Source organism: Marmota marmota, unplaced genomic scaffold (genome assembly GCF_001458135.2).
Source record: "Marmota marmota marmota unplaced genomic scaffold, marMar, whole genome shotgun sequence".
In the NCBI taxonomy this organism is placed as follows: domain Eukaryota; kingdom Metazoa; phylum Chordata; class Mammalia; order Rodentia; family Sciuridae; genus Marmota; species Marmota marmota.
The window spans coordinates 34,655,173-34,679,269 of NW_025999949.1; the positions used below are offsets into that span (position 1 = coordinate 34,655,173).

The 24,097-nt window shown below is 51.7% G+C and overlaps 1 protein-coding gene across 4 annotated transcripts in view; it reads right to left on the reverse strand.

Annotated features, from left to right (window-relative positions):
* Trappc9 (trafficking protein particle complex subunit 9) overlaps window positions 1-24,097 on the reverse strand; it is a 501,039-nt gene that overhangs the window by 167,581 nt on the left and 309,361 nt on the right. The window contains exon 21 of one of the 4 annotated variants that reach the window (XM_048802180.1): window positions 3,227-8,993. The exons of the other annotated variants lie outside the window; for them this stretch is intronic. Coding sequence (XP_048658137.1) covers window positions 8,917-8,993 — 77 coding nt within the window. The 3' untranslated portion in view covers window positions 3,227-8,916. Of the gene's footprint in view, window positions 1-3,226; window positions 8,994-24,097 lie in introns of those variants that run through there. 4 annotated transcript variants of the gene reach the window in all.

The following is a 24,097-nucleotide window of genomic DNA, read 5'->3' on the forward strand; positions in this document are numbered from 1 at the left end:
ACAGTGTGGCTCCTGAGCCCCTGAACCCATAGAGTGGAGGCTTCCACCACGAGAAGAGATACCTTCCTTGTAAGGGCTCAGTAAGGACAAAGAGGTTCTTCGGGGCTTCACCCCAATCTTTAGACCTGCCTTCAGGGTGCAAGTGGCTCCCAGCACAAAGTGCTATAAAACATGCAGACAAGTGCCAGCAAAGCACTGGCTTCCCTAAGCCCTCCGAGAGGAAAGGCAAGCAGAGCAGGCGACAGGACAGTAGGGCCAGCAGGGCTCGCCTCTCTCCTGCATCGGTGGAGGAGCAGAAGCTATGCGTGGCCACGGCAAGGGAAGAGACGGCATGGCAACGTGCACGGATTGGCCCTGTGCCCACTCGGGCTGGGAAGGAAGGCGGCAGCTCCGGGTGCGCAGCCTTGTTCTGGGCATGCTTCACAGTCTGTAAGATACCTATGCTAATTGAATTGTAGTTGTCACACCAACAGAATAAAAGCAACAGCCATTCCACAAAAAGAGACGGTAAGCAAAGACACACAGGATAGAAACCCAAGCCAGGTGGCTTTCGTTCACCCATCCACTCAACACTTTCAAGGACCAGAAGTGAGCTGAGTGGCTCCTGCAGCACAAGATCCAAGCAATGCAACCCCTGCCACAAGAAGTCATGGCCCCACTGTGACAAAGGCGGAAGCAGGCGAGAGAAGAGAAAGGGTTAAGGACACAGCATAAGAAGACACGGGTGCTGGAGGCTGAGGAGACCCACGTGGGGAATAGGCAGGCACGAGCCCAGCAGGCAGCACCCCAGAGGATGAGACGCCAGAGGATGAGAGGCGGGGAGAAGACCGCAGGACACGCACAGGGTGGACTGTCTACTCCAGGGGACGGGCTGTGCGGAGGAGGCAGGACAAACCTGCAGCAGGACACAGGAACTCGGGCTCAGGAAGGTGGGCGGGGCGCGGAGCCGAGGGGCCTTCCTGTATTCTACCCGTGCCTCCTGGCGAGACAGTCAGTTTTCAGAAGTAGATCAGGTCTTCTGCTCCAGGCCTGGAACAGCACCAGACATGACCTCGGCACACCTGAAGAATGGATGGGAGGTGAAGGGCAGAGGGAGAGGGAGAGAGACGGCCTTGCAATGGGGTTTGCTATATTCTGCAGTCCACGTGGAGAATAGCAGGATATCTCTGTGATACTCCTGAAAGGGCAGGACAGACTAGATGGAGGAGCGCGTCTGCCGAGTGGCGGGTGGCAGGGGCCTGAAGTTGAGTGTATATTGGTAGGTCTGGAAACAGAGGGCCCTGCAGGTTAGTGAACAGAGAGTCAGGGTAAGGGAGGACAGCTGAGGAGAGCTACCAGCAGAGAAGGCATTGACCAGAGGGACCCATGGTGACCCTGCCTTGTGTCCAGGGCTGATGAACGTGGAGCTGGCTTATAACAACCTTGGTTCACTCTGGGGTGCCAGAGAAGGCACCAGGCCTGTAGCTGAGAAGCCCTAGTGAGAAAGACCTGCAGAGCTGGTGATAGGAAATGAGCCGGGGAACCCCCAGATGACCAGCGGAAGGTGGTGGCCCCATAAGAATTATCTCCCTTTAGGGAAAGTGACCCAGAAGCTACTTCCACTCAAGTCTGATTCACTCTAGGACTCAAAATGCTCAACTTCCAGGCACCACCACAGCAGAGGTATATGCCCAGTGGCACCACAGGGCAGCCCTGGCCTCATGGGGGCTCCAGAAGGTGCTTGGTGAGGGGGGGCTATGGGAGTAGAGATGTAAAGGGAAAGTGTCAAGTTCAACTCTGTCCCAGACACACAAAATGATAAAAATGGGGTGAATGATATGGTGTTGCTCCAAAAACCAGATGGCAATTTCAAACACGGTTGAAGGGCTCGCTGTCACACTCGTATATGAAACAACAGTGCTGCAGGTGCATTACAAAAATGGTCAACGCAGAAGAGAAACTCCCCATGGCCCTCCCCACGGCCACGCTGCTGCCTTTCCTCTGCACAGGTACACGAAGGCTGCTGCCAAGCCAGGCCAGCCTCGGGTGCTGTGCATCTTGTTCTAAATACCATGCCATGTCTCCTTCTCCACGTAGCAAGTGGTGAGCATCTATCCTCCCACATGCCGTCCCCAGGTGAGCCTGCCGAGGGTGCAACACTCCACTTCCTGTCCTGGGAACCCAGCTGCGGCTCTCCCAGACTCCACGGGAATGACCCCAATGCCACCACTGCGTGTGTGTGTGTGTGGGGGGGGGGGCCGGGCAGAATGAACATAAAGGGGAACACACCAACCTCCAAGGAAGGATCCAAAAGTTTCTGCAAGACCATGACCAACACACGTCCATCAGGAGGGGTCAGCAGTAGCTCGGGGAGTACTGGGCCTGCTGAGGTCCAGACTGCTGGGTCTCCTGCTTGCTGTGGCTGCCTCTGTCTGTGAGGATGTTCTCTCTATTTGCATTTGGGGACTTGTCTCTTGCCTGTGCTGGTTAGCATCACTATTCTCTTTGTGACAACTGAGCCCACCAGCATGATTTCCTGGTAGCCATGCAACAGTCAATTATAGAAATACACCACAATTTACTTCTCAGGCCCGACTGTTGGACATTGTGGTTGCTTCCACTGTTTCTGTATTATAAGTAACAGAAACAGGCATCCTTATGTTTGGGCTTGGTCTGTACAGCAGAATGGATCCGACATCATTTTCCTGTGTTCATATATGAATATACAACCAGTGAAACTCCACATCATGTACAACCACAAGAATGGGAAGTTACACTCCATGTATGTAGGATATGTCAAAATAAACTCTACTGCCATGTATAACTAAAAGAACAAAGTTAAAAATTGTAAAAAACACTTGGTTTGTAGTTCAGATTTTCTTTCACGAGGACAGCCTCCCAGGAGGGGGTGCTCACCGGCACCAGTGCTTTCCAGGCCCTGGGTCATGTATCACTTAGCACCTGTGTAGCAAGGCACAAGGTGTTATTGTCCCGGACACTGAGTACCTCCTGAAAGGGAAAGGGAGAAGGGCCCACGTGACCTGAGGCCCTGAAAGGAGGACAACTGTGTCACCTTCAGTTAAAAGGTAGTGTCACTTATTCCCCCCAAAGTTCCTAAGTACCTGTGGCCACCAAGAGCTATGGCCATCCAGGGAAGGAGGAAGAAGTGAAAAAGCCCCTGATCCACATCCTCAAATCCCCCACGTCAAGGAACCGCACCCAGCAATGCAAGAGCAGGGTGAGGACAAGATGTAGTCCTTGCAGGTGCCCAGCCTGGGTCTTAGTGCAAGGCAGAGGGTGGCACTGCTGGCACTTAGTGCAGCCGGTCTCAAGACGAGCCCACAACCCACCGGGAAGCTCAATGACAGACCCTCTTCCCATGCACTTTATCCAAGAGATACGGGGAACCAAATCATCTGCACTGCGTCCCAGGCAGGCTGAGCACAGCAACTGTGTGATTACAGTGATTGCCCAGCTTTGCCCTGGACACCAGCAGACATGTGCTAGAGTGGACAGCAGCTGCCTGCTCCTGGGCAAAAAGCCTGACTTCTGTAAGCTCTTGTGTTCCTGTTTGTAAAGGAGGGTGCCAACCCTCTTGCCATCGTGAGTGCCACCGTGAAAGCGAAAGACTTACTGGGAAGAGCCCAATGAGGGCTAGCATGATGGACAGCATGGGGTGGGCATATTCCTTACCACCACACCCAGGCCAGTGCTGAGAGCAGGCCACGCAGGAGCATCCCAAGTGTCCATGCCAGGGCCCCTCCAGCTCCAGTGAATAGAGCTCTCAGAGACTGAGAACTGGACTGAATACAGAAGCAGAGATAGAAGGAGGGACTTGTTTAGCACCTGGAGTCTGAATCCTAAGGGCTCCGGACTCAGGAAACAGGTTTGGAGGCCCCTCTAGCTCAGACCCAGGAGAGCGTGTCAACCTAGCAGCAGCTCATGCTTCACAACCGGGCATGGTTTGCAAAGCGAGTGTACCTCCCTCTCCTCTCCTCCTTAAAAGGTGGGGGAGGAATGAGGAGACGAGGTGGAGGGAGAGCAAGAGCCCAGGTGATGTGCTGATGGCTGGGGCAGCAGACAGAGCCTTCACCCAGCGTCCCTCTTGGCCATTGGCCACCAGGCTGCATACACTCTCTCAGTGGCGGTATTAGTTCTCCACGGTTGCTGTAAAAAGTAAAGACAAGCTTAGCAGCTTAAAACAGCACAAATGTGTCCTCTCTGGCCCACTGGCCGGGGTCTACCAGTGAGCAGCAGGGCTATGCTTCCCCTGGAGGCCCTCTGCAGCTTCCCGGGCCACCTGCACTCCTGGCTCAGGGCCCAGACTCCCTCCCGCCTGCCTCTGTGTGTACATCCCTTCTCTTATCCAACCCTATTCTTCTCTCTTGCCCCATGAGGCCCTGGTGATCATGTGGGGCCCACCTGGAGGAACCAGGCTCCTCCACTTAAGCACATCTGCTGGGTCCCTTTGGCCACCCGAAGCTCTGCCTCCTGCATAGCTGACATGAGGCACTCCCACAGGTTAGAGAACAAATGAGGCCCCACCCCCACCTGTGGGGAGGGACACCTGCAGACATGTGAAAGGCACAGGGACACTGCAAGAGGGGCCTGACAGGAGCTGCAGAACACGGGAGAAAGGCAGCATCTCAGGCCAGGGGCCCAGGGCCGGGAAGGAGCTTGTCACCATCCAGGAGATCAGGGGCCACTCTCCAGACCCATGGGCAGGAGACCAGGATCAGTCTGCTCCCAACTTGGCCAGTGCACCCTCTCAGAGAGCCCTGCCTTGGCCCTCGCTGAGAACCCGCTGCCTTGCGGAAGACCAGGTAGCCGTGGCCTTACAAGGCAGAAACCTTACAAGAGCTCCAGTCTGGGCTCTTCCAGCAGCGTGTCACGAGGTCATGAGAAGGCCACTCTGTCCCCCGAGACTCAGGGCCCACATTTGTGGAACCAGGGGGTGTGGGCTTGAGGTGCCTCAGGGACCCCTCCCAACTTCAAGATTCCAACCTCTAAGGGTTTCAGAGGCATTTTTCGGGATACGCATTACCGATGTTCAGAGCTGCACCTCCACAATGATGAACGAGTAGACATTTGGGACAGCACTGAGAAATGATCAGGGCAAAGCCTCGGCAGGATAACCTAACTTCAAGCACTCAGCAGATGTGGGGAAACAGCTTTTGATGGAGGCTGGATTTTTAATTTCCCTAAAATACTTGATGTTTCCACCGAGGAACTCTGATCCAAGTGCTGTCCACTCAACACTGAGAAGGCGGCTCAGCGACAGCAGGGCAGGAAGGCTGTCCACCAAACACCAGGGCAGCAGCTGTTCATTCCATGGTGATGCAGACACACTGGACGCAGATGGGGAAGCACGGCTGGCCTCGGCGCACTGGGCTGGCCAGTTCTGCGCAGGCCAGCAAGACCCTCTGTGGACTTCTCTGTGTTAGTCCCCCCATCCCGGGATCCCTGTGGGGCAGCACTGGCCACCTTCCTCCACCCCCTGCTAGATATAAAGAAGAAAACACTCACTGAGGTGTGGCCCCTCAGTCCCTAGCACAGGAACAAAGAAACGACTGCTGATAGAAACTGACTTCCCAGAATATTCCTGTTGATTCTGGAATGTGCCCTCAGTACCAGCAAAGCTGGGCTTTGCTCTGCTCTCTAAGGTATTGAGAGGTATCCACGTTCAGCCTCTGAAAACTCGCCTTTCTCCAGCTTAACCCCCAAGTACCACAGCGGGTCCTGGCTCCCTGCTGCCTCACTAGGTCCCCCCACCCGGACTTGGGCTGCAGGCTCTTCCCAAGAGGGTCAGCAGGCACCTTGGCGCACAAGTCTCAGAACTTTGGCTCACAAGTGGTCCTCAGATTCCATTTAGCAGGAAACTAAGCATTCATGATTTTTTAAGAGTCAGGGAACAAGAAAAAGCACGAAGGTTTCCAGGGCAAAGTCACTTTGCCTCCTGGTCTCCTGGAGCCTGTGACCAATGTGGTTGACTGGGGTCTCCCTATCGAGGTGTCCATTAGCCTCATCAGCCATGAGCTTGGCTCCTGGCCCCAGGGGCCTCCTGATGCAAGGGGCAGGCACAAACAGGGCGACTGCTCTGGAACACCAAAGAGGAATCACAGGGAGGGAAGATGCCCACACCCCGCACGCTGCATCGGAGCAGGCTCAAGGGTGGCTAATCAGAGATACAGAATGTCCTTCCACCTGATCTCCAGCGAACCGCATGAAGGGAGCACGGTGGACTGACACCCTGGAGCACGGTGCTGCATATGTTAGGATGCCTTCCAGCGCAACGCCCACGTCCCTCTAAAGTAAGAAGTCCCTCTCGGCTTTCAGGAGCACCTTCCTAGTAGCAGGCACCGGGATAGTTCTGCCAGTACTAAGGAGCACCTGCCAGGTGCCACAGCAGAGGCGAGGACCCAAAGGCAGTGGGAGAAGGCCCTGGCTTGACGGTCTCTCTCCTAGAAGGCAGTGGACAGCCCCCAGGTTCTGTTCACATGCCCCAGAGCGTCAGCTGGACTGGTTCCTGAGGGCACCATGCAGTGGGAACACAGGACACCTGTGGGCCCTGCCTGCTCCTCTGACTGACAGGGATGGGAGCCCCGTGGCATGGCGGGGTCTTCTCCCAGCACACCTGCAGCACTGCGGCCATAGCCCAGGTGGGCTTTGAGAGAATACCCTTCTGGGTACAAGTTAGTGCTGTTTTAACTTGGTTTTTGTTTGCAAAATAGGTATAAATCTACCTGTTTTTCCAGGAGGCCGGGAACACCAGGTCCAGTAATGCTAGGTGCCCAGAAATGTTCTGATCTCCTATAACAAAGATGTCTTTTTAAAAAAAAAAAAATTGTTCTTTTTAGGTATACATGGCAGTAGAGTGCATTCTGACCTAGTATACATACATGGCATATAACTTCCTGCTCTTATGGTTGAACATGATGTGGGTTACCCATATATGAACACAGGAAACTTGTGTCCAATTCATTCTACTGCCCTCCCCATTCCATCCTCCCTCACTCCCTCCATTCCTCTCGGTCTAACCCAGTGAACCTCTATTCTTCCCTCCCCCTCCTCACTGTGGGTTGGCATCCACACATCAGAGAACAGTCAGCCTTTGGTGTCGTGGGACTGGCGAGGCCTTCTTGAGAGCAGGCGCCAGGCTGTTTTCCTGGAGCAGCCACAGCAGGTCGAGTCCAGTAGGCGCTCAGCGAGCCCGCATTAAAGCATCCTGTGCCTCATCCGCCCGCCGGGCAGATGTGTGCACGGTCACAGGTCGCCACAGACGTCAGGTTATCCTGTGCAGCCCTGCCAGCACTTCGCCCGGCATGCTGTTGGCACACAGTAGGTGCACCATGTCAGTCTTCTGAACAAATACAGGAGCACAGAAGAACAGAGCCCACGTGAGCAGTGTGACACACGAACATAGGACGAGGAAGAAGCACGCATCCTCTACAGAGGGGAAAATGAAACATGACGGGCAGGTTGCAAGAGGCGTGGTGGTCAAGGCGGGCTGTGTTACTGTCCACGGCACACAGTGCCCCTTCCACAGGCCATCTGCCTTTTCCCCCTTGAATCCATCCTGCCCTGTGACTTGTTCGGACCTGCACAATGTGCCTGGAAGGGACCTGAGCCCCTCTGGGCAGTGTGCTTGTGAGCCCACATGGTCCTTCCCTGCCCTTCCTCCTCTGCCTGGGAACCTGCACATCTCACGGAGGACATGGGTGGAATGCAAGCAGCACTGCAAGGCCAACCATGAGGGACACACAACTTGCATGAGGAACAGATACTCTTCTCACTGTGAGTCACTGAGGTTCTGGGCCACTTGTTCCTGCAGAATGACCTGTCCTCACTGAATGACGTGAATCAGGGTTCCGTTTCCACTGTACTGGGCACCAGTAGAGACATGAGGAGGACAGGGTTCCTGCTAAAGGTGCTCCCCATGGACAGACCCTGAACAATGATGACACGACTGTGTGGCAGGTGCAGGGCCCAGGGGTGACGAGCCAGGGAGCACATGATGGCAGCACAGCAGGGACCCTGAGGGAGTCTGAAGGCGTGAGGAGGTGAGAGGCAGCCCAGGCACGGACAGCGCGCTCCAGAGGGCAGCGAGGCCTCGGCCCCACGGCACTGCGCGCTGCAGCACACTGGCGTCTTTCCTGGTCTTTCCTCCTCTACAACAAGAACGGAAGCAGCACACGAAGCAACAGAGCGCTGCTTTGGATTTTTCAAAACACACCAGGCTGCTTGTGCGTGCTCTCAGTGTAAAACTCAGAAAGCCTAGCATTGCCCTGGGCCTGACTGCCCTGCTGTGATGTGACCCCTGCTCTCCAGCCAGCCCTGGAAATGGGCTGCTCCCATCGAGCTCAACGTGTCCTCCCAGGACGGCATGCCCAGTCTGCCTGCCATCTCTCTGGATCTCAGGGATCAACAGGACAATCCTGAAATTGGGGAGAGGAAGAGTCCAGAGGGGACAACAGCACTGGCAGGCTTCTGGGCCAAACCAACCTGGACTCACAGTGTGAGTGGACTGGTCTGTGCCCTCAGAGTCCCCCATTGCTGAAGGTGGATGGTAACTGCTGCCTTGTCTTAAAGTCTTCCCTTTGCTCTGCTTTAGAGAGGAGCACACCAGCTTCCCCAAGGAAAGAGAAGCAACTTCTCCTTAGAATCCCTCACTGAATACTAGATCAGCACTATGCCAGGGATGAAAGACCCCTCACCCCAAGGACCCCCAGCAGCCCAGCAAAGCCGGCTAGCAGCATCCTGTTGCACAGACAACACTGGTGCTCAGGGAGGTTGCGGGCCCACCAACGACTGTGTAACACAACCACGGTGAGCAGCAGAGCCCTATGCTAGAGGCCCTTCTGCAATGTCAGCTGCACCTGCACTTCAGACAGACCCCATGAGCCAAAGCAACCATATCCCAGACAGAGGGGGAAATATTCACCATCTTACGTGTCTGCAGGCAGCCACGTCTCTGAACACGTCTACACACATGCTGTGTGTGTCTGGTATGGCCACTCCCAAACCTCTGCATGGTCAGCAGAGGCGACGTCAGACAAGAGGGTGACATAAGACAGCTTCTCACTCCACACTGTGCTTCACAAGAGTCATAATGCATGGGGCCGCACGCTGCCCACCCCAGAGGGCCCAGGATCATCTGTGCAGCCCCTCTCCTCCCACTGGACTCCACGGGCTCGACACCACTGCCCTTTAACACCTGTATTTCTGGTGCCCAGAGCAGGGCTTAGTTCCTACTAAGAACCTAGTTCACAGTTGGGACCAACAGGTAAGCAAGTGCGACAGAGCTCTCCATAGCAGGCATCTTAGTAGACACTCAGTGGGCATCCTGACCGACAGACTGGCAGTGCCAGCCGGGGCACGTCACTTGATCTCACCTAGCTGTTCCCCAGACGGCCAGTGGGAACGGTGGGAGGGACCCTGGAGGCCCTTTTCGGATGGCTCTGGAAACCTGCTATTGCTGAAGGGCCATGACAGGTGAACGGCACGAGAGGACGGTGCGAGCAAAAGGCCTGGGCAGAGGCACGGGCACCCTCCTCCAGTGCCAGGGGCACCAACGTCAAGCTCTGGAGGCCAAAAGCAGCTCCTCTCCGATGCTGGCTTTTCTGTGTCTACCTTGGGCAGGTTCCAGTAGCTAATGGGTCCTCCGGGTTAATGTGACTTCTCAAACACTTTCCAGACCAACACAAATTAAACGACTCCATTGCGTCAGCCTCGTCTCACTTTGGTTTTGCCACCAACGGTTCTAACAGGCAAGCACTTTGCTCTCTGCCACCACCTCGTTATCAGAGTTCCTAGCCAGTTCTCCAAACTGAAGTTTTTTTTTTTTTTTTTGAAGTATTTCTTTCATTATGTAAAAAACATTGTGCAAGCTGCAGTCCAAGGAGAGACGCAGCAATTTTTCTGGGCCATAAATGATCTGCTGACAAATGACAGCGGGCCTTCCGTGACACGCTTTCCCAAAGAGGCGAGAGCTCAGACTGTCTCCTGCCCCACAGATCCCTGCAGACCCCTGCCCAGGACAGCAGGCCAGGCTGTCCCACAGTGAGACTCAGTGACTTGTCTCAGGCTCCCCTTGCCACCTTCTCCAAGCCACAAGGGACTCAAGCTCCATCCCTGGGCCAAGGGGCGAGGTACCAGGTTGGAGCGACGAGCTTCCCACGCTGAGGAAATGGAGGCACCCACGATGCCCACGGGACTGAGCAGGGCCTCAAGAGCCACGGACAGGAGTGCAGTCCAGGCTCTGCCATCGGAAGCCGCCTGTGGCCGCAGCCTCTCTGCACTTTAGGGCCACTTTTGGGACGGTAGACCCCTGACTCCAGAGCCATTCCTAGCACTGCTGCCATGTTAACTCGTTCACTCCTGAGATGTGAGCAAGTCTTGGGAATTAGGGACCCCATTCCCTAAGGAGCACGTCAAAGCATGGTCCTGTCTGGTGGGACAGGAGCCCTGCTCCAGGGACCCTGGCCCGGCCTCTCCCTTACAAACCCTACCAGGGTGGGTGCTCTGCCCCATGCCTGGCTCTGCACAAAGACCTGCACCATTCTCAGCTGGGCCATCAGCTCACGTCTGCATGGCAAGCAGACATCTATCTAACGGATGCTGACAGCTGGAAGCAGGAATGGAGGCCCCAGAACGTCTTCAAACATTCTGTGTGAAAAACCCACCCTAGTGGTGCCCCACTCCAAGCCACGCACCACCACCAAAAGCCTGCAGGGAAGGTAAGGAGGTGCAGGACAGGGGTCAGACACCACATCTCCATTTATACCTGGTGGCACAGCTCTGAGGAGGGGTCAGGCCAAGACCCGGCCCCAGAGGTGGTTCAGTGTGGGCCGTTTCCCTTGCTCTTGCCAACGCTCCCAGCAGTGGGCACAGCCAAGGCAGTGCAGAGCCCCACCAGGAGGGTGCACCCAAGACCATGGCACATCAGTTTTCCTCTGCGAGCCAGTCAATGTGCTCACGGTCCAAAGTGCCACCTCTGGGCAGGCCACTCAGAAAAGAACACTCTTTCAAATCACACGGGCTGTGGAAGGGGCTTCAGGCTGCACGCAACTAACACAAGACACAACCTGCACCACCACATGCCATGGCCTTGGCACAGCTCAGCCCAAAGTGACTCAAGCCACTAATACCAGGGTCAAGGTGGTTCCTATCTGAACCTCAACCAAACCTCCGCATTTGAGGCTGGACCCCTGGGGCAATAGAGAGAGCAACAAATTCAGAGCCCAAAGAATTTCTGCAAAACAAAATATAGGATGAAGAACAAATTTAATTATTTTCCACTGCCAAAGTGCCTCACAGACTTGTAAGATGGGGAGAGGCCGTCAAAGTTCAGCTTCTCCACGGCTGAGATTCAGGCCTGGCCCTGGCCAAGGCCTCCACCACCCAGGCGGCTGCACAGCAGCTCCTCTTCTACACGCTGGCCCCAGCTGACCCCAGGGCTGAGGGAAGGGAAAGAAGTGCATTACCCAACAGAGGACAGAATGAAAGAGTTACTTTTTTTTAACAGCAAATGTTCCTACTATAAGAAGTGTGCTTCAGTTGGCTACCACACTCCTGTACGAGCGGATGTCAACGAAACCTCATGGTGTAAGCACATGGACCTTACGTGGCTCAGCCTCCGGGGCTCCCTCTGAGGGGAGTCTGAGCTTATGGCCCCGTCTCAGCAGCTGAGCAGCTAACCTGGCAGGCAGAGGCCACTAGCCAGCCTCCAGTCCAGCGTGGCCTACTGTCCTTGCATGCCTACCACAGCCATCACTGTCTCCGAGCCATTCTCAAAAGTACCCAGGGTCAGGCGCAATAGTCAGGAGGGCTGCACGGCTGTGCATGACCAAGTCAGTGTACCTAGGAGGCTTGAATCAGGTGAAGTGACAAATGTCAAAATCATAGAAATGTTACACTAGCTTTAAAAAAAAAAAAAACAACACAGAGGGGATATCAACGTGGAGAAGACCACGGAGAAAGTTCCAGGAAGTTGGAGAATAGACAAAGAGGTTTCCCCACGTCTGGAGTGCTAACCCTGGTTAGAGAAGGCCAGATGAGACCTCAGAGCGCTGTGCAGCTCAACCCAGCTCAGGCTGAGGCTCAGGCTCAGGCTCAGGCTTAGGCAGCAGTATTTAGGAGAAAACTGGGGTGCGGAGGTGGGGGGGTTTAAAGAGCCAAGTTATATAGGCGATATCTCACCTAAAACAGAAATTGTCTCAGAATCCGCATCTCAAGGATTCGGATGTACAGTTTCCCAGGAAGGACAGGAATTCCCCATGTGTCTCTGGAGATGGTGCTAATACTGGCTGGGAGTCCACACCTGAAGAACCACAGCCCTAACAGGGGAAAGACCAAGGTAAAGGCATCCTCTCAACGCCCCCAAAACCCTATTAAGAACACAACGGAGATAATTCCTTTCCCCCTGCACCCAGGTCCTGTCAGATCTGGCCTTCAAGGCCCTCATCTGCCCTATAGTACCAAGGGCCTGCCCACAGGGTCACCTCTCCTGTCTCAGCTTCACTCTGCACCAACTGTCCTGTCCACCCAAGCCCATCCTCCCCTCTCCTTTGAGGTCCACAGCAGCTGCTGCCCTCAACCGAGTCTTCAGAGTAACCCAAGCACTTGTGGTCCACAAAGGCCTCAGTGCAGAGGACGGTGCTTCCCCTGCTGGCCTGCAGCAGATGGATGCCCACGTGCATGGGATACTGAAGCATCTCTTCACATCATACCCAAAACAACCAGCTCAAAAAGGACTGAAGAAATAACGGAAGACCTAAAACCGTGAGACCTGCAGAAGAGAACATAGGAGGAAATATCTCTGACCTTGGAATATGCAAAATTCTCCTGCATATGACACCAAAAGCACAATTTATAAGAGAAAAAAATACAAGATTGGACTTTGACATTTAAAACTTCTGTTCACCATGAGGAAAATAAAAGAATGACTCATAGGCTGGAAAAAAATATCCTTGTGTCATATATATGAAAAAGGGCTTGTACCATAATATAGAAAGAATCTCAGAGCTCAATAAGAAGATGGCCACCAGCCTGATCAAAAGAACACTAGACTCAGACACCTCTCCAGATGAGACCTCTGAGTGGCTCACAAGCTCCTGAAAAGATGTGATCATGGGTCACTAGGAAAATGCAAATCAGAGACACAGAGACACAGCATGCACCTTCGGGACGACTGAGACCCGGAGCTCACACAGCAGCCTGTCCAGCCTCACAGGGAGAATCCACTACCACCTGCTTCCTTCGCCTCCTGCTGTGGCACTAGCCTTGGAGTCATTTATACATGGGCACTGATATAGGAGCAGAGCAGGGGAGAGGGCCATGAGACACAGGCGCCCAGGACAAATTGTTCCGGGTGCCCCCTGAGCTCCTGGGATTCCAAGAGATGTCCCCTTCTGATGGGATAACCCTTGTCAAGAAACACATACACATGCACAAAGTTACAAGCTCAAGTTATTATTAGAGGAAGCAGCCTAACATGACAAATGGACACAGAGGACATTTAAGCAAGTTTGTGCCAGAAAGTCCCAGACATCCAACTGGGCTCACCCCTCTCTTGCACCCTGGACACATCTGTGGGCAGCTCACAGTCACTCCTGCCTGGTGCTCCTCCAGCAACCCGCCCCCAACTCCAGGCTGAGTTGGCCACCTGGGGTGCTGGGAGGTCTCCAGGTTCTGCCAGGCCTCAGAGAGCCTGAGATGCCAAACGTCAGCACTGCCCACATCCCCCCCCCCACCCCCGCAGCAGCCACAGTGCAGCTGATGACACTGGATGTCAAGGAGTCTGGTGGTCCAGAGCCGACAGGGTCCTGTCCTCTCTGTCATCTCCATACCCCAGACAGGACATACCCTGGTGTTTTGTTTTGAAGAACAGCTGGGGTTTCTTAATGTCCACTGGGCCCTAGGGATGGAAAGTCACTCATGGACTCTCAGCAAGGTATCTGGGTACAGGGCCAAAGCAGGGAACAACAAGGTATGCAAGTATGGGTCCCTCCAACAGGCACAGAGGCACATGCAAAGCAGCCGTGGGGACACACCGCTGGGCATGGTCAAGCCCCTAGATCCCACTGCTCACTTAACAAGGAATAACAAAGCAGCAGCCAGAGAACCGGCTGAGCGCCAGCCCAGGCAGGCAGGCAGGCAGGCAGGAAGTAGGCCCAGCTGAGGGGGGCTCCCAACTAGAGAAAGAGAGGCACAGGAAACCCACAGACTGCAAATGGATTTGAGATACGGCAGTAGCTTGAATTCTGAGTCAAATGAATGTTTAACGATATGATAGGGACAAATGGAAATTTAAACAGTGGGTACTCAATAATGAACTGTTAACTTTAAAGCATGACATGGTACTGAGGCCTTGAAGAAAGAATCCAGGCATTAAACATGGAACTGTGTGCAGAAGAAGCAGTGTTTCCTGGGCTTGCCTCACAGCAATAGGAGTGGGGACGAGGCGGGAGGGAGGGGATGCTGCTGTGAGACTATTTGCCCAGCAGGGTGGCAAGTTCATGGAGGTTCAAAATACTATTTGGGCACCTTTTTTACGTATTTGAAAGCTCTACAGTAAAGTTTTCGATGAAAAGAATGTGTCACCATGCTTCACGTGTCCATGGCACATGGCCATCAGCAGCGACCTTCTGCTGTGGCCTTTCTCGGAAGTTACCCAGCTCCCAGGCAGGTGGGATGGACTCTCCCTCCCTGTGTGTCAGGGGAGGAGGTGAACTGCAGAGAAGGGCAGAGTGTCTGTCACCTTCTTCATCACTGTGACCAAAGCACCCAACAAGAACAACTCAGAGGAGGGAAGGTTCAGTTGGGGCTCACTGTTTCGGAGGTTCAGTGCCTAGACGGCAGACTCCCTGCTCTGGGCCCAGGTGAGGCAGCACACCCCAGGAAGGGCATGGTAGGGAACGCTGCTCAGGGCATGGCAACAGGTAGTATGGAGTGGGGGCTATGCACCCTTCCAGGGCACAGCCCAGTGACCCACCCAGGTCCTCCAGCCATGCCCCACCTGCCCACAGTTCCCACCTCGCATTATGCTGATGAGGTTATAGCTCTCATAATGCCATCATGTCACCTCTGAATGTTCCTGCACTAACAGGAGATTTTGGGGGCACCTCATCTCCACAACAAAACAGGAGGTAAGGTCCCAGCCCAGCACCAGCAGAACTGGGACTGCCGCCTCTGCCGCATCTGGGGACTCCCCTTTCCCAGGAGATCAGGTGAGTGCCTTTCCTAACAGATGGCAGAGACAGCTGAGGAGCCAGAGTCGGGAGGGCTTCACCTGAGATATCCAGGAATGCGGCTCAGCCCCCGGATTCCCATCCCTAGGAGGGGAAGGACAAGTGAGGTCCTCAGGCCCACTGCAGGACCGTGGCCAAGGACACGCTGGCCTTGGGAGTCACTGATAAGCCCTAACCAGAATGGAAACACCCAAGAAAATACAAGACTGGGGCCATGGCTGCCCACTCTTCCAGGTGAACAGAGTTAAACACTGCCATACTCCCCTGAGAGACCTTCTGACCAAATCAGGCCTTGCTTGATGACCAGGCAGGACCAGAGTAAGAGCCTGAGGAGACGGGCCCTGAAGCACAGGACGCCAACTCACTGGCTCACTGACCAAACCAGCCGGTGCCAGGAGGACCAAGCGGTGGGACAGTCACAGAGAAGCCAGACACAGACGCTGATCTCACCGGTCTCAGTCTGGCACTGGGAGTACTGCTCTTGGCAGTGTGTCTGTCGCAGGGGAGATTTGAGTCTCCCAGTGCCCGGGATGCACCCAGCTCACAGGATCAGCAGGCTGGCGAGAGCAGGGAGGGCATCCCTCCTTTTTTGAGTTCACTTCTGTTATACATGATTTGGGGTTCATTTTCACATAAGTATCCAACGTGCTACATAATCTGCTCTGATTCCATTCTAATACTTGCCCTATTCCTGCCCCTCCACCCTATTGATCTTTCTTCTATTTATTTGTAGTTTTCAAACAGTCAGTACCTTGTGGATATGCATGAAGGTGAGATTCATATATATACCCAGGAAAATTAGGTGAGATCCATTGCACCATTCTTCCCTTTCCCCATCTGCCCTCCCCCCTTCAATCCCCTCCCTCTACTCCACTGATCTCTCTTCTCTTTTCATAGAAGTCCCTCCCCTCTTTTGGTCTAACTTCTGCATCTCAGAACTTTGATTCTAGGTCTGGCTTTATTCACTTGGCATGATGATCCCCAGTTTCATCCATTTCCTAGCAAATGCCATAATTTAATTCTTTATGGCTGAGTAGTGGTGCATGTATACATATACCACATTTTCTTTACCCAATTATCTGTCGATGGGCACCCGGACTGGTTCCATAGCTTAGCAACTGTGAATTGTGCTACTATAAACCATGATGTGGCTGCATCCCAATAGTATGTTGATTTTAGATCTTTTGGATATGTAATATTATGGTTTAGATATGAGGTGTCCCTCAGAAGCTCACGTGTGAGACAATGCAAGAAAGTCTAGAGGTGAGAAGATTGGTTTTTAGAGCCTTAGCCTAAGCAATGCATTAGTCCCCTGGGTGGTGATTGCACACGGGTAGGTGTGGCTGGAGGAGATAAGTCCCAGGGGTGTGCCTTTGAGGTAGATATCTTGTCCTCCTAGAGTGGCACAGTCATTGCCCCACCCTCTCTCTCCTTTCTGGAGTGAGGGTACCAGCTGCTTCCCTCCACCATACCTTTCCCCCTGATGTTTTCCTCACCTCTGGCCCAGAGGAAAAGAGTTGCTATCTATAGACTGAGACCTCTGAAACATGAGCCCCCAAATATACTTTTCCTTCTCTAAAATTGTTCTTGTTGGGACTTTTGGCCACAGAAGTAAAATAGTGAAATCAAACATATACGAAGGAGTGGCACAGATGGGTCATATGGTGGCTGCATTCCCAGCTTTTTGAGGAATCTCCATACAGCTATACAGAGTGGTTGCACTAATTTGCATTCCCATCAACAACGTATACATGTACCTTTTCCCCTTCGACATAGTCAATATTTATTATTATTTGTATTCTTGATCATTGCCCATCTGACTGGAATGAGATAAAATCTTACTGTAGTTCTGAGTGCGTTTCCCTGATTGCTAGAGATGTTGGACACTCTGTTAGATACTGATGGTCCTTTTGTAGTTCCTCTTTTGAGAAGAGTCCATTTAGTTTTTTTTGCTCACTTGTGAATTGGGTTTTTTCCCCTGCTATCAAGGTTTTTGAGTTCTTTATATATTCTGGATATTAATCCGCTATCTGAGGAACAGGTGGTAAAGATTTTTCTCCCTTTCCACAGGCTCTCTCTTCACACTCTTATCATTTCCTTTGCTATGCAGAAGCTTTCTAATTCGATGCCATCCCAATTATTGATTCTTGGTTTTGTTTCTTGCAATCTTGTTAAGTAAATCGGTGCCTGTGCCAATACATTGGAGAGTTGAGTCAACATTTTCTTCTAGCAGTTCCAGAATTTCTGGTCTCATTCCTATATCTGAGGTCCACTCTGCGTTGACTTTTTGCAGGGTGAGAGAGAGAGAGATCGTTTCATTTTTCCACATAAGGACACCCTATTTTCCAAGCACCATTTGTTTAAAAGGCTACATTTTCTCCCACGTATGTTTTTGGCATTTCATCAAGTATAAGATAACTGTATCTACGTGGTTTTGTCTCTGTGTCTTCTATGCTGTTGTGTTGGTCTTCAAACCTGTCTTAGTGTCAACACTATTCCTTTATTACTTACTATACCTCTGTAGTATAATCTGAGATCAGCTACTGTGATACCTACACCTCCAGCATTGCTCTTTTTTCGCTCAGGACTGCTTTGGCTATTCTGGGTCTCATATTCTTCCAAATGAGTTTTAGGACTTCCAAATGAGTTTTCTAGTTCTGTGAAGAATGCCATTGGTGTTTTGATGGGGATTGAATTTAATATATATAATGATTCTGGTAGTATGGTCATTTTGACAATATTAATTCTGACTTTCCATAAACCTGGGAGGACTTTCCATCTTCTAAGGTCTTCTTTGATTTCTTTCTTCAGGGCTCGATAGTTTTCATAAGGGAGGTCTTACACCTTCTTCATTATATTAATTCCCAAGTTTTATTTGGTTTTATTTTATTTTGAGGTTATTGTAAATGGTATAGTTTTCCTCATTGCTTTCTCAGCAGATTCACTATTGGAATACATCAAAGTGACTGGTTTATGTATTTTGATCTTCTATCCTGCTACTTTGTTAACTCAGTGTATCAGTTCTAGAAGTCATGACCTGAGTCTTCTAAATATAAGATCATGCCATCAGCAAGCAAGATAATTTGACTTTTTGTTTAAAGAACACTGAATCATATACTTTATTTAGTTATTTTATGTGGTGCTAACAATTGAACCCAGTGCCTCATACCTGCTAGGCAAGTGCTCTACCACTGAGCTACAACCCCAGCCTCTGGCTTTTTTTTTCTTCCTACTTTTACCTATTTAATTCCCTTCTCTTGTGTTATTGCTCTTAGTTTCTGCTTATCATGGAAGGTTTTTGTTTCATCTTCCATTCTGAAGGCAAATACTGCTGGTATAGTAACCTTGGTTCGTCCCCATTTTCTATCAGGGCTTGATATATAATATTCCAGGCTCTCCTGGCTTTTAGGGCGTAGGCTGAAAAAAAAAAGTTGAAAACCACTTTGGTTTATCTCTAAATATGACCTGCTGCTTTCCTCTTGTGGCTTTGAAAATTCTATCCTTATTCTGTATACTAGGCATTTGTTTTCACTATAACGTTTTGGAGAGGATCTCATTTAATCTTGCCTATTGGAGTTCGTTATGTACGTTTTTTCCCTCTTTTTTTCTTTTCTTTATTCATCTTGGATTTGGATTTCCATTTCATTTCTAAGATTTAGGAAGTTTTCTATTAATTATTTCATCAAAAAGATTGTGCATTCATTTTGTTTGTATTTTGGAGCTTTCGTCTACCTCAATGATTATTTTTTGTCTCTTGATGGTATCCCAGATTTCTTGAATATCATGGTCATGTTTTCTTAACATATTTCCTTTATTGTCAACTTTATTTTCAAGATTATACTTCAAGGCCTGAAAATCTATCTTCAGAGTGGTCTGTTGGTTTCATTGAATTTTTAATTTAATTTACTAAGCCTTTCATTTCCAGGACTTCTGTCTGTTTCTTCTTCAGAATCTCTATGTCTTTAAGTTACTGTCTTTTCTAATTTTACTCCTTATGTCTTCTTTTAGCTTACTGAACATTTTAACCATGAATTTTCTAAATTCTTTCTCTGATATCTCCTCTACTCTGGTCTCTGTGCAGTCAGTTATTGAAGTGTTGTGGGCTGTTTGGGGTGGTCTGTGCCCATGCCTTTTCATACTGCTTGTATGTCTACCCATCTATTGGGACGGTCATCTCCACAGAAAGGAAACCCACACCTTCGATTGCACACCCTTCACCCAGGCCCTGGCCTGCTCTGATCATGCATGGTGCACAGGCATGGTGGTAGGTATGTGGCAAGGATTGATTTTACTATTTAGAACACTTGTCGGACATGAACTGTTATTCCTATTTTATGCAAAAGCCCTTGGGACCTCAACAGGCTAGGTGACGCACCCCAGACACTGAAGAAGCTCAAGTAGAGCCAGGCTGGGAAGGACTCCCGAGCTTCAAGCCTGCACTCACGGGCCTCCGCCGTGGCAGTGAGCAGCTGAGGGTCTACAGACAGGGCGAGCCACACATCAGCAGGGGCCCTCCTGTCTGCCCCACGCTAAGGGAACACTCCAGACATCGTCCCATAGGGGAAGTCACCAACAATAACAGAGAGAAATACCCAGAAGGAAAAGCTCCCAGCTAGGATTTTTAAGGAACTTTTTTTATGCAAACCCAATCAAGCCGTCATATTTTTCGGTACTCACAAAAAGCAAAGAATTTCTCCTGTCATCTGAGTCATCAAACCACTGCATCTTCCAAGTCACTGAATCTCAATTCCAGTTGCTTCTCTGGGCTGAACTCTGGCATTTCTGCTCTCTGCCTATTGATCATTAGGAGGCGCCCATTGCCTCAAGAGCCATCTGGGTTTCTATTAGAAACACTTCACAAGCTGCTCTGGACAGGGGACTAGAACCCCCGCTCTACCAGCCCTTGCAGGGTGTGCCTCAACCAGTGGTGCAAGAACACATAAGGTGCCTTTTCTGAAGCCAAGACTCTGAAGGAATCTCCTACTTTTCTTTCAGATTGAACAACTAGGTACACAGAAAAAAAAAAATTAATTATCTGTAACTCAGAAAGACTGCAGAAGGGAACATCCAGGCTGAGAGGTCGAGAAGTGCTGAAGTATTATAGGTAACATTAAACAACAACTAGTGTTATGGTTTGCATATGAAATGCCCCCTAAACAACTAGCTCATGTGTTAATGCATTTGGAGCAGAAGAATTGGCTAGAAGCGGGTAACGTAGTCAGTGGATAATTCATTCAATAGATTAATCCATCTGATGGACTAATAATTTGAATGGACTGAGGAAGTGGTGACCGAGGCAGGTGTGGTGTGGCGGAGGCAGAAGGTCACTGGGGGTCTGTGCTTAGGCCTTGTATTTTGGCCCTAGCTCTGTTCTGCTTCCTGGCGGCTGTGAGCAGAGCAGTGCTCCTTGACACCTTCCTCCATGACGTTCTGCCTCACCCTGAACCCAGAGCAATAGTCAGCTGGCTACAAACTGAACCTCTGAAGCCATGGGCCAAAATAAATTTCCTCTTCTAAGTTGTTCTTCTCGGGTATTTTGGTCACAGCCACACAAATATAACTGACACAATTAGTGATAAAACTAGTCTCCCTCCACAGATTAGGTCTCACTTTGATGATCCACAGTGTTCCTTGGAGTGTCTGAAGGAACCAAATGAGAAACAGCGTTACAGACAGCTGGGGGAAGAGCCAGACATGTGCGTTCTGTGCTGTTCTGTGCTTGGACGAGCAGGAATAGGAATGTGCGGCATGGCACAGTCCCTGGGAGACAGAGCTACACAGAAAGCACAGCCTTGACAACCTCAAGAAATTTCAGGGCCCCCGAGCTGTGGGCTGTCCCCTCCTGGGTCGTCCTGCACCAAAGCTGCTCTGTGGTCCATCTGGGCACACTGACAAAACAGACAACAGGTGGGTCCATGCAGATCCTCCAGGCCACAAACCCTTCCGTGTGTGGACACTTCAGTGCCAGGTTTCCTGCAAAAGAACGCAGTCTTCTGCAGCAAAGGAGGACAAAACGAACACAGTCTCTTGAAGCATGTAGTGAGATAACATCTATCACCATGAATTAAAAATAGATTTATGCATTAGTGAGGGTTATTGTGAAATTTAATTTTAATGGTTTGATAATTAAGCAAACAACAACAATTATCATATCTTAATTTTCTGGTCTGTTTGGGGCCAGTGTCATTCTGACTCAGAAAAGCCTTCCACCGTCTCTGGTGCCTTTCTGAAGCTAGGTGAGAAGGGATGCCCAGCTCTAGGGACACAGCCAAGCCACAGAAGATGACTCTCGTGAAGAGCTGTGCCGCTGGTGCCCTGCAGCCACAGTCCAGCTCCAGCCAGCTGTGTGGCCACGGCAGCCTTGACTCCTCTCTCACAGGGAAAACAGGCTCACAGTCCATGCCTCAAAGATCAGTGGTGAGGGTGAAGAAGCCGAGCAAGAGACCTCAACAGCACAGGCCTGGGCAGGAGAGGAAGGCTCCCACAGCCGCAGGCCTGGCAGGACATTTCTATCCACGTCACGACTGATGGTGGGGAGCCCAGAAAACGTACTCACCACGGAACAAGCAGCACTAACCCTCTCATCAAAAGTGAAGCACACCCACTGTCCTGAGTCACAGACGGACGCTGAGCAGGTCCCCGAGACTTACAGCTGCGAGACGCACTCTGACTCCCAAGGACCCACAGAGAAGAGTTGGAATGAGGAGAAGCACCTTCTACACCCTCTGCTGAAATGCTGTGCTTTAAATCAGAAAGATTTCTCTAGGAAATGCAGTGGTGAGGGGGTGTTCCTAGTCTGTAAAACCCAAACCCTCAGTCTCTGGACAGCTCTTCCACCACTCCCTGAACATGCACTCTACCCCACGGTGACAGAATTAGGAGGGGAAGCCATCGGGAGGTGACTAGGTCCTGAGTGTGGCCCCATGAACAAGATTAGTGCTCTCAGGAACCAAGAAAGGCCCCTCCCTCAGCCTCACCTGAGGAGAGTGATAAGCCTCTCTGCACAGCAGGAGATGGGTGAGGGCGAGGCAGAGTCAGCTGGGCCTCAATGCTGCCTCCAGGGTGTGAGGAACAAGCATCTCACAGCAGCAGCGGTTTGATTTCAGTAGCCCCAGGGGGCAAGACAAAAACCTGGTACTAAAAGTGGGGGCTGCTGCCACAAAGACATACACCGTGGAGCAGCTGTGGCTGGGGACCAGGCAGACCCTGGGAGGGGCTGCGAGTGCACCTGAGAACAGGCCTACACTGCCAGGAACGCCTGTCAAAGGCGACTCTGCCAAGGGTCGTGATGTCGTGATGTGGACAGACGACTCCTGTGAAGAGCTGTGTAGCTGGTGTCCTGCAGGTGTCCGGAAAGAGCAGGGAGGGCTGGAGAGCCTGCCAGTCAAAGAGGACATCTAGCTGATGCCCCCGGGACCTGGTTGGTGATGGCCACTCTGAGGAGACCTCAGACGATGGTGCAGATGATGCTGCAGCGCAGAAGCAGAAAGGCACCTGGCCATGGCATGGCAAGACCACAGCTGGTGTGTGCTCACGTGCCAGTGCTCCCTGGGAAGTTGAGCCTGTGAGCAGCCAGCTGGAAATTCGGCAGAGGAGAACATCCGCACAGGGTTGAAGGTGCGGCTTGGTTTCTCTGGACCTCTTAGAGCAAGATGAGAGAATGATATAAAGACAGAATGTAACCAAAAGAAAAGCAGAACATAAAATAAAAATCTGTCACTCAGCCTATCCACAGTGAAAAGAAGAACACAGAGGATGTGACCAGGTGACTCAGGTGTGTCACTCAGTCACCTCAACAGAAGCCCAGGACTCCCTGTCCCAAATGACGAATGACCCAAGGGCACTTCAGAAGTCATCAAGGATGGCCCTCACCTCACAGGCCCAAAGTGCAGGAGCCTGGCGCAGATCAGAAAGCCATACTGGGGCAGGGACCATGGAGCCACCAGTGTGACAAGATGGCTCCTGCTCAGAAGAACACAGGCACTTTAGGGGCTGAATCTCTGCCTTGTGGAGCTGCAGGGTGCTGGGTCTGGAAAGAGGCCCCCACCTTCATAGGTCTGAAATGGGGGCCCATTCTGGTGGATCTGGAAGGCGAGCATCAAGCCAAGAAAGGCTATTCTCCAGCCTTGGCTGCTCAGCTGGGTTCTGGACTTGCTTGGGATGAGGATCTTTTTCTTACTCTTCCCTGTAGGAATGGGAACATTTATCTCATGCCTATCCCACCACTGTATTTCAGAAGCCCAGAACCAGACCCTTAGCTGGAGAGCATCTGCCTTGTGATCAATGGAACCCTGAGTCTTGCCCACATTGATGCAGACAGGTAGTGAGACTTGGGACCAAAGACTTTTGAGTTGACGTCAGAAAGATCTGAGCTACGGGAATGCAATGAATTGATTTGGCAAAAAAAGAAGAAGATATGGCCTTGGGAGAGCCGGGCATGGAATACCATGGCCTGAATGTCTGTGTCCCCAAATTCACATGCTGAACTCCTAATCCATGATGTGATGCTGGGGGGGGGAGCTGTGAGAGGGGCTTAGGACTAGTGCTTTTGAGAAAGAGGCCCTGAAACTCCCTCACCCCTTCTACTGCTGACACTATAGAGAAAGCACAGCAGACTCAGAAGCAGCCCTCGCCAGACAAAGAACCTGCCAGAGCCTCCGTGGCAGACCCGCACCTCCCGAGAGACATACCCCTGTTGCCCACAGCCCTTGCCCGTGGCACTTTGTTTGCTGTGGCAGCCTGAGGGGCTTAGGACGTCCTGCAGGTGAGCAGACTCCTGCCGGGGAGCCACAAGGCCCTGTCCCAAGCACTGGGTGAGGAATGCACATCTGCTTTTGCACAGCAGATCCAAGCCCTGAAGGGCAGGGCAG